The 14,071-nt window shown below is 53.7% G+C and overlaps 1 protein-coding gene across 2 annotated transcripts in view; it reads left to right on the top strand.

Annotated features, from left to right (window-relative positions):
* Window positions 314–14,071, top strand: part of CLCN1 (chloride voltage-gated channel 1) — a 38,991-nt gene continuing 25,233 nt past the window's right edge. The window contains exons 1-7 of one of the 2 annotated variants that reach the window (XM_021078562.1): window positions 314–1,668; window positions 4,919–5,039; window positions 5,446–5,577; window positions 6,148–6,276; window positions 6,759–6,892; window positions 8,264–8,341; window positions 9,351–9,429. In XM_021078562.1, coding sequence (XP_020934221.1) covers window positions 1,489–1,668; window positions 4,919–5,039; window positions 5,446–5,577; window positions 6,148–6,276; window positions 6,759–6,892; window positions 8,264–8,341; window positions 9,351–9,429 — 853 coding nt within the window. In that variant the 5' untranslated portion in view covers window positions 314–1,488. The remainder of the gene's footprint in view (window positions 1,669–4,918; window positions 5,040–5,445; window positions 5,578–6,147; window positions 6,277–6,758; window positions 6,893–8,263; window positions 8,342–9,350; window positions 9,430–14,071) is intronic. The other variant, XM_021078561.1, reaches the window with a different exon arrangement.

The raw sequence follows: 14,071 nt of genomic DNA, 5'->3' as shown, positions 1-14,071 counted from the left end.
CGGATCCTTAACCCACTGAGCGAGGCCAGGGACCGAACCCGCAGCCTCGTGGTTCCTAGTCGGATTCGTTAACCACTGAGCCATGACGGGAACTCCAAATCTTCTCTGTTTCTAAAGCCCCCTCCCCAAAGAATGTAATTGCACTTTGGCACTCTGTAATCTTTTGTTTGTTTGTTTGGTCTTTTGGGGCCACAAGCACGGCCTAGGGAAGTTCCCGGACTAGGAGTTGAATCAGAGCTGCAGCTGCCAGACCCGAGCCAAGTCTGCACCCTACACCACAGCTCACAGCAATGCCAGATCCTTAACCCACTGATCAAGGCCAGGGATGGAACCCACATCCTCATGGATACTCGCTGGGTTTGTTCCCGCTGAGCCATGACAGGAACTCCCATAACGTTGTTTCTGTAGTGAAGAGTTCACAGGGAAAAGACTGTCCTAGGAAAAGTGGTTTTAAAAAAGTGCGATGCCAGATGGAGTAGCTTGGCCTTGGCCAAAAATTATTTATTGACCTGAAACGGGAAGAATAGCAGAGTACTTCCCTGTCATCTTTTATGTTGTCGGACTCATCACGAGCAATGCCCACTCCCTTCCCTCCCTGGTGTCCCCCGTTCCCACTTCCCCTTCTCCCCTGTTATCTAACCTGTGCTGACAGGCTCCCAAGGGCTGCTCCACAGTCTAAGTGGAAGCTCAGCCCTCCCTGTACATCCAGGCTGTGGCGTGGCGGGCATGTATCAGTCTGGGACGTGGGAGAAATGCCAGAAGCCAAGGCTATTGCCCTCTGCCCCACACCCAGCGGGTGATAAAGCTGGGGTCAAGGGCATGGCCCCAAAGCATCACTGGCAGCCTCTGGCAGACAGAAAAGGCAGCGCTGGAGGAGAAAACTCACCACTGGTTGGATTGGGGAGCTGGTCCGACCGATGAGTAAACTGGAGGAAGATACGGAGCTGGGAGCCACCCCACAGGGACCGGTGGCGGACAGGTGCCAGCTGCTCCCCCAGGTGAGCCCCTCCCCCTCTGCCCCCCGCATTTCCAGACCCTAGAGGCATGCCATCTGGCTCCCCAGTCCTCACCTCCCCAGGGACGCAGAGGTGCAGTCTGGGGAGCAGACAGGTTTGAAGAGGGCGTGTGAACCAGTTTCCCATCCTGGTCTGGGAGGTATTTATAGAGGGACCGGTGGCCTGGGACTAGAAGCCTCCTGGTGACTAAGGAGGGGGACAGTGCTGCTGGCCCCGCTGAGGGAATTCCCTGTGGGGCTGCCCCGCAGGTTCTCGTCCCCACCCCTCCCCCGCACGGCTCTCACACCTGCTTCGACCCCAAGCAGATCAGATGTGGCAATGGGGGGGTCATGTGACGGCGAGATGGCTATAAATAGCTGGGGGTGGGCATGCTGCCCCAGACGCCTTGGGGACAGGCAGGAGGACCGGCCTAAGGAGCTGTACTGCGGGGAGGGCGGGGGCCAGCAGGCCGAGGCCTGGCCGGGGAGGGAGCATGGAGCCCTCTGAGTCCCAGCGGCGTGGGCGCGAGCAAAGCTGGTGGGGCAGTGCCCCCCAGTACCAGTACATGCCCTTTGAACACTGCACCAGCTACGGACTGCCCTCTGAGAACGGGGGCCTTCAGCACAGGCTCCGGAGGGATGCGGGACCCCGACCCAGTGCCCACCCCACACAGGTAAAGTCCTCAAGGGTGGGAGCGGGGGAGGGGGCGGGGGTTCGAGGGGACTTTGAGGAGAGGGCTGTGCGTGCCATGGATTGGGGGAAATGAGCAAAAAGAGGGAGCAGTGTGATCTTTTTAATTTCAAGTACACGGTAACATGTCCAAAATATGGACATTCTGCAAAGGTCTGGCTTCAGCTAAGTGTGCACTTGTGTGAGACACACGGACTTTTAACACAAGCTTTACCAACAGAGCCCCCGGATCCTGTGGGGAGGCAGCAGAACCCCACACGCACGACAGGCTCGTGCTTACATAACCCACACGAGGTGACTGGCAGGGGAGCCCACACCTCTGCGTGTGTGAGTTGACACACGCTCACCCGCATGCGGACACCTCCAGACGAGCCCCTCTCCGCCCCCAACAGAACACACACACCAACACCCCTGCAGAAGGCAGAAGAGGGGCGGGATAAGTGGCGAAAAGGGACTGAATTGCATATCAGGGTCCCGTCAGCAGGAGAAATGTGATCAAACCTTCAGGCGGGGATTAATCAAGTCAGAACCTATGAAGGGGGCAGGTCCAGAGATATGACCCCGGTGAGAGGGGCTTGTGAACAAATTGGGGGTGTCCAGGAATGAATATCCTCCAGGGGCTGGAGGCATCTAGGCAAGGACCGCAGGATGGGGGCTGCTGGGACAGGTGGGAGCTTGTCACATAAATACACAGATTATGATTATCGGGTGGACATGCATGTGGAGAAGCACTGGATGGAACCTGTTGGGGGAACAGGAAATCGGCATTTAGAAGAGTTTTAACCAACAAGGGGGCAGATTGCAGCTCCTTGTTTCGGGGTCTGGCCAGGACCGGGAAGCTGAGGGGCTGGGCTGGGCTGGTGACCTCAGCTTAGGGGTCAAGAGGATTCACGTCTCCGTCCTGCTCCATCCCTGGTGTGGTGGCTAAGGGCAGCCCCAGAGCATGAGTTGGGGGTGGGGACCTGAAAGCCAGGGGGGCTCCAGTGGTGAGTCAGAGGGGGCTTCCTGGAGAAGGGAGGGCCTGGAACACTGTGCCAGGGGCGGACAGGAAGCCCTCTTTTGGAGTTCCTGTTGTGGCTCAGCAGGTTAAGGACCCAGCACTGTCTCTGTGAGAATGTGGGTTTGATCCCTGGCCTTGCTCAGTGGGTTGAGGATCTGGCATTGCCGAAGTTTCAGCGTAGGTCACAGATGCGGCTCAGATCTAGTGGCGTAGGCATCAGCTGCAGCTCCAATTCAACTCTTGGACCAGGAACTTCCATATGCCAAGGGTGCATCCATTTAAAAAAGACCTCTTCTCATAGCCACGTACATATCACCATGTATACAATCTGGGTGGGGCAACGAATTGAGTAAATGTGCAGCCGTGGAACCTTCTGGCGACAGGGAGAAAACCAGACACACCAGTGTAAGACTCCCCGTTGGACGGGAATGCCGAAGTGACTTGGGAAGTCAGGGTGGGCTGGTTTCCACAGGGCCCTGGAAGCAAAGAGGAGTTTAGACTTATTTGTTTCTCTGTTTAAATTTTCTTATGGAAAATTTCAAACTAACACAAAAGTGGAGGAGTTCCCTGGTGGCTCAGCGGGTTAAGGATCCAGTGTTGTCACAGTGGTGGCTCAGGTTGCTGCTGTGGTACGGGTTCCATCCCTGGCCCCGGAACTTCCACATGCTGCAGGCATGACCCAAGAGGGAAAAAAAATGTAAAGAGAACAATGTAATGAATTCCCGAGTGCCCCTTGCCCAGTGACAGCAATATTTTGTTGCAATCAGTTCATCAATCTGCCCATCCCCAGCCTCAGCCTTCCAGATACTGGTGCTTTTGTTACGGCGTCCAGACTCTTTCAGGCTAGACTTCTCCCTCCCCTCCCAGCCCTGCCTAGCTGGTGAGTCCTGGTCCAGCCAGCAGAGATTTGGCTCTTTGGAGTGTTTCACAGCCCAGGTTTGGAACGGGCACCCCCTTCGCATCGCCACTGGCCTGGGACCCCAGCGAGCTGAGGCAGCCATGGAGGGATGTTTGCTGGTCCCCGAGGGGCGTGTCTTCTCTTGGGTCCCAGGTAGGGCGCAGAGGGAAACTAACCTCATCCCAGAAGGCGAAAAAGCTGTGAGCAGAGAGTTTGTGTCTGCCTCTCCAGGACTCAGCCGTAAAGTCTGCTGCTCGTATTGTGAAATCAGATCTCTTCTACCCAGGCTCTCCCAGAACCAGCAACATGGCCTGGCCTGACCCTGGCCCCAGAGGACAGAGTTAGTGCAGTGGGGGTGGGGCAGCCTAAAAGGAGTCAGAGACCTTGCACACACGTGCATGTGCACACGCACACACACACACACACAGGCTCCATTTGGGGATGGGAGTGGAGGGCTACCAGACTGGAGGGCTGCTGCTCTGCCCTCTTCACGTTTGGGTGAGCATCTGATTACCTTGCTCTGGATAGAAGTGGACTGCCTTGCCTTATGGGGGCTGGGTCCTCTAGGTGCATACAAGCGTGAGGAGGGGAGGCGGATGGGCTTCCTCTGGGCCTGGCAGAGCATCTGAGGGGCCTCAAGTAAGGCTAGACATGCCAAGGCCAAGTGCAACCAAGAGTGTCACCTGCTAGTCTGTAACTGCTCACATGCTCCTCTTCACTCTCACCCCGTCCCTGTCCGTGTGGGGGGCCTGGGGAAATGAGAGAGAAAGTGGCTGAGACACAGGAAGTAGTGACACATAAAACACCTAATTGACACGGAGGCCCAGTCTTAGCACAGTTCTTGTATCTCTACTTCAGAGTAGAAATTGGCCTCCCTGAGAGTTCCCATTGTGGTGCAGTGGAAACCAATCCGACTAGTATCCATGAGGACGTGGGTTTGATCCCTGGCTTTAATCAGTGGGTCGGGATCTGGCATTGCCATGAGCTGTGATGTAGGTTGCAGTCCCGGAAACGAATCCAACAAGGAACCATGAGGTTTCGGGTTCGATCCTGGCCTTGCTCAGTGGGTTAAGGATCCGGCGTTGCCATGAGCTGTGGTGTAGGTCGCAGACGTGGCTCGGATCCCGTGTGGCTGTGGCTCTGGTGCAGGCTGGCGGCTACAGCTCTGATTTGACCCCTAGCCTGGGAATTTCCAGGGCCGAGGGTGTGGCCCTAAAAAAGCAAAAAAAAAAAAAAAAAAAAGGAAACGCTATTTGTATTTTTCTGGGGGTCTGTGAGTGTCCGTCTGCTTCTCTTGAACATCAGGAAAGACCTTTCCCATCTCCCTCTGTCCAGATTTATGGCCATCACAAAGAGCAGTTCTCAGACAAGGAGCCAGACATGGGGATGCCCGAGAAGATGGGCTCCAGTTCTTCCGTGGACAGCAAGGATGAGGACCGCTATTCTAAATGTCAAGGTGACAGGGACTGGGGCATAAAGGCATCCGGGATGGAAGGAGGTTCAGGGGCTAGGACATGGGCCCGCAAGTCCCCCTGCCTACACTTCCCTCCGCACTGTCCCCACACACACACCCCGAAGCCCTCCTCCAAGGACCGAGGAAAAGACCCAGCTCCCACCTCCTCCTCACGCCGCCTTCCTGCTGTCCCTCCCGCACAGCCCCAAGTAACAGGAGTCTAGAAAGGAATCAATCGAGCAGCCCATGGGGAATTGGACTTTGGTGCCTTGCGAAGGGCAGAGAGGGGAGGGGAGACTCAGGGACTGAGACGTGCAGACAAGACCCTGAGGGCCCAGCACCTCCCCAGTCCTCAGCCACACACACAGCAGTGACTGCTCGCCCGATCTGCTTCACTCTGTCTTCCTAGGTTGTATCCACCGAATGGGACTTGTAGTGAGAAGAAAATTAGGGGAAGACTGGATCTTTTTGGTGCTCCTGGGGCTACTAATGGCTCTGGTCAGCTGGTGCATGGATTATGTCAGTGCCAAAAGCCTTCAGGGTAGGTTAACCCGGCCCTTTGTCCTCGGCCCTCCCCTCACTGTGGCTGTTCTAGAGTTTCGACCTAGGGTAAGCGGATGGGGGTTGGGGGGCACATATGAGATCTGGGGTGATTCTGGCCCAGGATAAGACCAGACCCAGATCCATTCTTCCTGCCCCTCTCATCTGCTACCAGCCAAGCTGCAGGGTGCCCAACTTGTCCCAGTTTTCTTCAGACTTTCCAGTTTGGGCAACTGGACATGTCTGGAGTCCCAGGAACCTCTCAGTGCCCAGTAAAACGGGGCGAGTAGGCACCATATGACCTCTAACGATGCACCCACTGAGTGTGGTTGGCTGCTCCGCTGGGGACTTGACCGCCTGCAAGTGGTGGGGACCTGAATGGGCCACACCACCTCCCCCAGCTGAGATCCCCCACATGTGAAAGAGAACAGTGCCGTAGTGTCATCTCCGAGGTCAAATGGGACAGCCCTGAAGGGAGCACGCTCCTAGCATGCTGTCCTGTGCTGCAGGCATGGGGGTGGCGGTGACATGCCACCCAGATGGGACTGAGCCCAGATGCCTGTCTCTGCAGCCTACAAGTGGACCTACTACCAGATGCAGCCCAACCTGCCTCTGCAGTTCCTGGTCTGGGTCACCTTCCCCCTCGTCCTCATCCTCTTCAGCGCCCTCTTCTGCCACCTCATCTCCCCTCAGGCTGTCGGTGAGAACTTCCCAGATCCTACGCTGTGATGCATCAACATAACCCCCAAAGCATCACTGGCCTGTGGACCTCGAACTTCCCTCCCTCCCTCTCCCCCCCCCTCCCTCCCCCAACCCCCTGACAGCCCTTTCTCGGCTCTGCCATTGTCCTCCCAGGCCCCCACTGTTTGGATGTCCATCTCCCTTTAACCTCCAGCTTGAACCTGCACAGAATCTTTTTCTTTTTTACGGCTGTACCTGCAGCATATGGAGGTTCCCAGGCCAGGGGTCAAATTAGAGCTGTAGCCGCAGCCCCAGTCACAGCAGTGTGGGATCCTAGCCACGTCTGTGACCCACACCACAGCTCAAGGCAACACCAAATTCTTTAATTCACCGCGTGAGGCCAGGGATTGAACCCGCATCCTCATGGATGTTCGTCGGGTTTGTTACTGCTGAGCCCCAACGGGAACTCCTCCACGGAATCATTTTTAAAAACCCTTTTAGGCTCTGGAATCCCTGAAATGAAGACCATACTTCGCGGGGTTGTCCTGAAGGAATACCTCACCCTCAAGGCCTTTGTGGCCAAGGTTGTGGCCCTGACCGCGGGGCTGGGCAGTGGCATCCCCGTGGGGAAGGAGGTAGGACGCCAGCTACTAAGGGGTGAGCTGGGCAGGGCCGAAGGCAGAGGACGGTGGTGGGGGCTGTGGGGGTGTGGGGAGGGGTGGAGGGAGGGGGATAGTCCGTGGGGCAGGTGTGGGAGCCAGGGCCAAGGGTCATTCCGAAGGGGAGGGACATGGGAGGGTCCTTGTGCTGGGGCGCAGTGACAGAAAACGGAACTGGAGTGTCTTAGAGCAGAATCTCGCATCCTGCGCACTGTTGGTGTTTGTGGCTGAGTACCTCTTGGTACTGGGGAACCATGTGGACATTAGCAGCCTCCATGGCCTTACTCCTACGTGCCGGTAGCAGCCCCCCACCCCCATATGACAGCCAGAATGTCTCCAGACATTACCAAATGTCCCCTGGAGGCAAAATCTACCCCCCAGCTGAGAACCACTGCCTTAGAGATAATGTAGACAAATGCTGCGAAAACTGAGACCTAAAAGAGGCTTTTTTCAAGGTTATGCTTTTTGTTTGTTTGTTTGTTTTGTCTAGGGCTGCACATGCAGCATGTGGAAGCTCCCAGGCTAGGGGTCGAATAGAAGCTACAGCTGCCGGCCTTCGACACAGCCACAGCAACGCCAGATCTGAGCCACATGTGCCACCTACACCACAGCTCACGGCAACTCGGATCCTTGACCCACTGAGTGAGGCCAGGGATCGAACTGGCATCCTCATGGATGCCCATCAGGTTCTTAACCACTGAACCACAAAGATGCTTCACCCACAGAACCTCAAAGTCATGCTATGTGAGCTCTTGATCCACTGCAGCCAGAGTCATCTTTTCAAAGTGCACTCAGGAAGGTCTGGGCTCTGCTCAGGAACCTTTCAGGGCTGTCCATTGCTCCTCTTCCCAGGGCCCAGGGGACCTGTGGTGATCTGGCTCCTCTTGGTCTGGGCTCCTCTCCTCCCAGGCTGCCCGTCCTCCCCTGTGCCTGAGTGAGGACGTACTTCCTGCCCCCCACCAGGGGCTCCCGCCCTTGCTGTTCCCTCCGCCTGGAACAGCCTTCTTTTCACACTGCGTGGCTCATGCCCTGAGTTCACTCGAGGCCCTACTCATTTGCGACCTTCCCACCCCTCCCTAGTTGTCCTGCCTCTCCCTCCTCTTACCCTTCCTCCATGTCTTCATTCTCTGAATTGATAACAGGCTGCCTTTTCCTCTCTCTCTTTCCCGGGATTGAAACTGTGTGAAGGCAGAATTCCTATCCCACTCATTGCCTATATTTCCGGCTCCTGGTACAGTGCCTGGAGCAACCAATGTGGTCCAGAAATGCCACCAAGCCCCCCCCCCCGCCCCGTCTTGCCCCTCCCCCGTCCCGGCCCCTGACCCCTTGTCCCCTCCTCTCTCCCAGGGCCCTTTTGTCCACATTGCCAGCATCTGCGCTGCTGTCCTCAGCAAGTTCATGTCGGTTTTCTGTGGGGTGTATGAGGTAAGGCGGAGAAGGTAGAATGCGGCGGGGCTGCGTGCTCGGAGTGTGGGGTAGGGCTGCCTTGGCTCTGGGTTGGCTGTGATGCTGAGCCGGGCACTGAGCTAACCACGCTCCCGCCTCCCCCGCGCACATCCCCGGCGCCGCCCGCTCCAGCCGCACGAGGCCGCTGTTGAGCCTGTGCGGTCCCGGGACGCCCCTCCCTTCCTGATCCCAGCCCAGCGCCTGGGGGTCCGCACGTGTTCCCGCTCCTCGGCACCCCTGTGTCAGTTTCCCTCCAAAGCAGCCCCGTCCCTTTGTCATTCCCGGTCTCCCCACCTCCCGACCTCTCGCGCACTTGCCGCCCCAGCCCTCCAGCCGTCTGGTCGCTCGCTTCTCTGTTGCAGACCGTGCCTGGGCAGCTTGATCTCCTGGTGTCGGCCTGCGCGGTGGGCGTGGGATGCTGCTTTGCCGCCCCCGTCGGAGGCAAGTCCCCCTTCCTCGCTACCCCGGTGGTCTGAGCACGACTCGCAAGGGAGGGTTTGGGCTGCCACCAGCTTAGGGGGTGGAGAGGGGACTGATGGGTGGGCCTTCAAAGAGTGACCCTGACCACAGCCCCTGGTCTCCAGGCATCCACGCTTTTTTTAACCAGAGGGCTGTGTGTTCTTTTGAGGTTGGTGGCTATTTTTGCCGGCTTTATTGCTGCTGAAGTTCTTCCCTGTCTGTCTTGCTATTGACATTTCTTGCCCTAATTGTCTCCGTCTTGAGCCCCTCTCTGATGATCATTGGCTTACTGCCTTCCGTATATTTGATTTCATTTTCTATGTTTGGCTTCGCGCTATGAAGTTACTTCCTCTTTGCCGAACTAACGAACTTTCTCTTGGCCTAGGGACGGCAGGGGACATGGGCCACTATGATTCCCCGTGACTTAAGCCTCTCCTTCTGCCTTACTCCCCATCCTCACCTCTCCTTTCCTCTTCTGCCCCCCTCCTGTCCCTCCCATCTCGTTCTCTGTCTGTCTCTCCCCTAGTAGCAGCCATACTATTACACTGACATGCTGACGGTGGGCTGTGCCGTAGGAGTCGGCTGTTGTTTTGGGACACCACTTGGAGGCAAGTGATCTACCCCCCTCTGCATCCATCCACTTGGCTGATCTTGCTCCCAAAACCGTTTTTGTCAGCATCCCCAAGCATGAGTACCATCAGTTAAAACAAGAGTATTGCAAGATGAACTTTTTCTGAGCATTTACCACGTGCCGACCGTGTTCTGCGGACGTGACATCCATTCCTGCCCAGAGCCGTGTGAGATAGACATTAAGGCAGAGAGAGAGGAGCGAGTAAGGGGCCTGAGCAAGGTCGGCCTGCTAGTAAATGGAATAGCCAGGAAGGAAAACTGAGGTGGCTTTTGTGCTTCCCCAGCTTATATGAAAACCTTTCTAAAACATTAAAAAATAAAGCCTCGCTCAGTGAGTTAGGATCCAGCACTGTCGAGAGCTGTGGGGTAGGTCGCAGATACCCCACTGACGTTGCTTTGGCTGTGGTGTAGGCTGGCGGCTACAGCTGATTCGACCCCTAACCTGGGAACTTCCATATGGTGCAGGTGCGGCCCTAAAAAGCAAAAACAACAACAACAACAACAAAACCCAACCAAATAATAATAATAATAAAAAACCTTTTTTTTTTTTGCTTTGTAGAGCTATAGTGCATATGGAAGTTCCCAGGCAAGGGATGGAATTGGAGCTACAGCTGCCAGCCTACACCGCAGCCACAGAAACATGGAATCTGAGCCGAGTCTGTGACCTACACCACAGCTCACGGCAATGCCAGATCCAGATTCTTAAGCCCTGATCGAGGCCAGGAATTGAACCTGCATCCTCATGGATACTAGTCAGATTCATTTCCGCTGAGCCATAACAGGAACTCCTAAAACCTTTTCATATTGTTGGATTTTGCTCTTCACTTAATTACATCTCCTAGCCAGGGACTTCTGCGTACGTATGTTCCTGTTCTCTCCCCCTCTCTCTCTTTTGTTGGCCACGCCTGTGGCATCTAGAAGTTCCCCAGCCAGGGATAGATCCTGAACCACAGGAGTGACAATGCCAGATCCTTAACCCACTGAGCCACCAGGGAACTCCTTTTTTCCTCTCTCTTGAATCATTCTTTTTTTTTTTTTTTTATTGACATATAATGTGGAGCTCCCTTCGTGGCTCAGCGGTTAACGAATCCAACTAGGAACCATGAGGTTGAGGGTTCGATCGCTGGCCTTTGCTCAGTGATTTAAGGATCTGGTATTGCCATGAGCTGTGATGTAGGTCACAGACGTGGCTCGGATCCCACGTTGCTGTGGCTCTGGTGTAGGCTGGCAGCTACAGCTCCGATTGGACCTCTAGCCTGGGAACCTCCATATGCCGTGAGTGAGGCCCTAGAACAGACAAAAAGACCAAAAAAAAGAAGAAGAAGAAGTATAATGTACTATGCACTTTCTTCTTCAAGGGAAGACTTACCTTGGTTGTGTGTTAAGGACGTGGGAGGTTAGGTGGACCTTATTTAGATTAATGATCAGCTTTAAATGAGGACTATAGATGAGAATTAAAGGGTCATTATTCTTTGACAGCAAGTTAAAGTTGAGTTTAGCTCTTCCTACAAGTATGAAACAAAGGGCAGCCTTTCAGATTATTTTCCTTGTCCTGGATGACTAACATGTGGGTGTGGTCAGAGAAAGCAGTCATATCTGTTTATTTACCCATTGATAACAGTTGTAACCAGGTTAACAGAGCAGGGATATAGAGATCATTCATCAGATCCACTGGAGATAAAAAGGACACCATGTTGACAGTGGGAGAGACAAAACTGCAGAAAAGCATATGCTTTCTAAATGCACCAGCTGTCAGAGGTATCCTTCAATTGTGAAAATGTAATCGGCCCTTTCATAGAGGAGGCTTCAGGAAGCTAAAATGACTTGGCTCCGGACTGATAAATGGAGAAGCATTTACAGTTAATGAAAATGTAGCATGCTGTCTTGGACTGACAGCGCACCAATGCACAGCATAGGGAAGTCAGGTCAGCAAAGGCATCAGCCAGCATCCTGTTTGCACTTCCGTTGTCAGCTCTTGTCATTAAAGTCATTAGTCCCCAGCAGTGAAGGGCAGTGCATTAGAATTTGTGCACACATTAAATGTTCACTCTAACATTTCTACCCACTTTCGCCTTTATTTTGTCTTTCGCCTTGCAAATCCAGCAGGGGGGCAAACAGACCATCACAGCCCACTCAGAGGAGCATCCCAGTGGCAGCCTGGGCAAAGTGAAAGGAACACAGTGAAGGCGTTATATTCTGGAGGGAGGAGAGAACATTGCTCTGTTGAGATGTAAAGGACTAGAATTTCCATAGGTGAGCGTCGCTAGAGGATACAGGGAAGGAAGGGCAGGAAGTGAGTGTGGACAGGTACACAGGGGCTGAATCATGAAGTTCCTCGTAGGAAATATACAAGAATGTAGATTTCACTCTCTAGGTGAGAATTTGCCCAAATGTGTGTGTGTGTGTGTGTTTTAATGCAATGAATTTTATTACATTTATAGTTGTACAATGATCATCACAACCCAGTTTTACAGCGTTTGCATCCCAAACCCCCACCCCCCAGCCTCCCCACCCCCAACCTGTCTCCTTTGGAAACTGTAAGTTTTTCAAAGTATGTGAGTCAATATATGTTCTGCAGAGAAGTTCATTGTATCCCTTTTTTAGATTCCACATGTAAGTGATAGCTTGTGACGTTGGTGTCTTGCTGTGTAACTCACTTTATTTAGCATAATTTCTAGATCCATCCACGTTGCTGCCAATGCCATTATTTCATTCCTTTTTACGACTGAGTAATATTCCACTTCGTATATGTACCACATCTTTATCACTCCTCTGTTGATGGACATTTAGGTTGCTTCCGTGTCTTGGCTATTGTATATCGTGCTGCAGTGAACACTGGGGTACATCTATCTTTTTGGACCAGGGTTTTCTCCAGATAGTGCCCAGGAGTGGGATGTCCAAATGTGTTTTACAGAATATAGTTCTTCATGGGGTTAGCAGATAGTACTAATAAGGTAACAGTGTTCCAAGATCAGATAAGTTGGAAAATGTTGTGTTAAACACATAGTTTTTCCAACTGGAAGAGTTATCAGAGCATTTGCAATGCTGACATGCATTGTGAGTTCCCCAAATGCGGCTGAAATTCAGCATTTCCTACAGGATCTTTGGCAAGGACCTTCTTCGGGGACTCACAGTATCTCAGACCTGGCCTTGAGAAATGCTGTCACGAACGGGGGCCATGGACGAATTTTGAACAAGGAAGTGCTGTGGTGCTGTGGCCAGCTTTGGCAGCTATGTGCGGGATAGAACTGGCCTGTGGATTAACGGGATTTATCCAAGATTAACAAGAAAGACTATTGTCACAGTCCTGATGCTAGATGATGAGAGAGTGAACTGGGCAGAGGCAGAAGAGAGAACAGGATGATATATACGGGAGATAGAAAATAAAAGGGATGGGACCGGCTGGCTGACTCATATGAGGATGTGAAAGGTAAGAAAGGAAGATGCAGCCCGGCTGGGGTCAAATTTGACAGCAAGGAGAATCGGGCACGTGGTGATGCTGCAGGCAAGATAGGGACTCTAGGAAGTGAAACAGGTCTGGGGCAGTTGATAATTGCACTTTGACTATGGACAGTGAGGTCAGAGAGGCAGCTGGGTTGCTGAGACGGAAGTTGCGGAACTGAGCCGAAAGCCTGGCTTTGTTAACCAGTAGCATGGAGGTGGTAGCTGAAGACCTGGGCATCAGTGCAGGTGAGGAAATGTGCCTGTGAGCAGCAAGAGACCAAGGCCAAGGCGTTGGCTCGGGCAGAGGCAAAGGAACCAGAGGGCAGGCCCGAGAGGAGCCTCCCGGGTAGAAAAGAGAGCCATACTGCGGCACCCAAGAGACGAGAGAGTTTCCAAATGCTGTTTGTGTATTTAGTGCTTTGTTTCCTCTTAGCAGCACATTTTCTGTTTGGCTCCGGCGAATATTAAAATTAGCTCGCATCCCGAAGCACACAGTGACAGACTGTTAGAGACAGTGTCCCAGAACCACTTCCCGAGAAAGAAAATCTAGACTTAGGATTTCCAAAACTGAGTGGTAAAATATTCAGAAGTTGGATAGTTTACACCCGACATGTCAAAGCTGACTTCGGTTTTGTTCCTGGTAAAGCAAGGGAGAGACCTGCTCCCCCACCCCCACGAGATCCCCCACACTCTCAAATCCTCCTTTTAGGCCAAGGAGGCAGTTGCGGCCCCTGATGAGACGTGAGGAGCAGGGACCAGGGGTGGTTGGCAAAGCTCTGCCTGCCCGAGTCCCCGTTTCCCGTTCTGAAATCCACCCGTTTATTCTCTTCTGCTCTCTTTCTTCCTTCCCTCTCCCCCCCCCTTCCCCCTCCTTCCTTCCTCTTCCCTCCCCTTCTGTTCATCCAGAGACCAGGCATTGAGCCCTGATTATGTACCCGGCACTGTGTTAGGTGTTGGGGTCCAAGGAAGTTTCAGTCCCAGGGGATCTCAGAGCGGTAACTAAAGAACCCCCGTCTGAAAGTGGTTAGTGCTCTGATGGTCCGGAGATCCGAGAGACCAAGGTGGAGGAGGGGATGTGTTTACCTGTGGAAGGGGATCGAGCTGACCATTAGGAAGCCCCCGCCCCAATTCAGCAGCTGCTCCTCGAGGGGCCAACCACCAGGCCACCATTTCCGG

Source organism: Sus scrofa, chromosome 18, assembly GCF_000003025.6.
Source record: "Sus scrofa isolate TJ Tabasco breed Duroc chromosome 18, Sscrofa11.1, whole genome shotgun sequence".
Classification (NCBI taxonomy): Eukaryota; Metazoa; Chordata; class Mammalia; order Artiodactyla; family Suidae; genus Sus; species Sus scrofa.
This window is presented reverse-complemented; position numbering and strand designations above follow the sequence as displayed.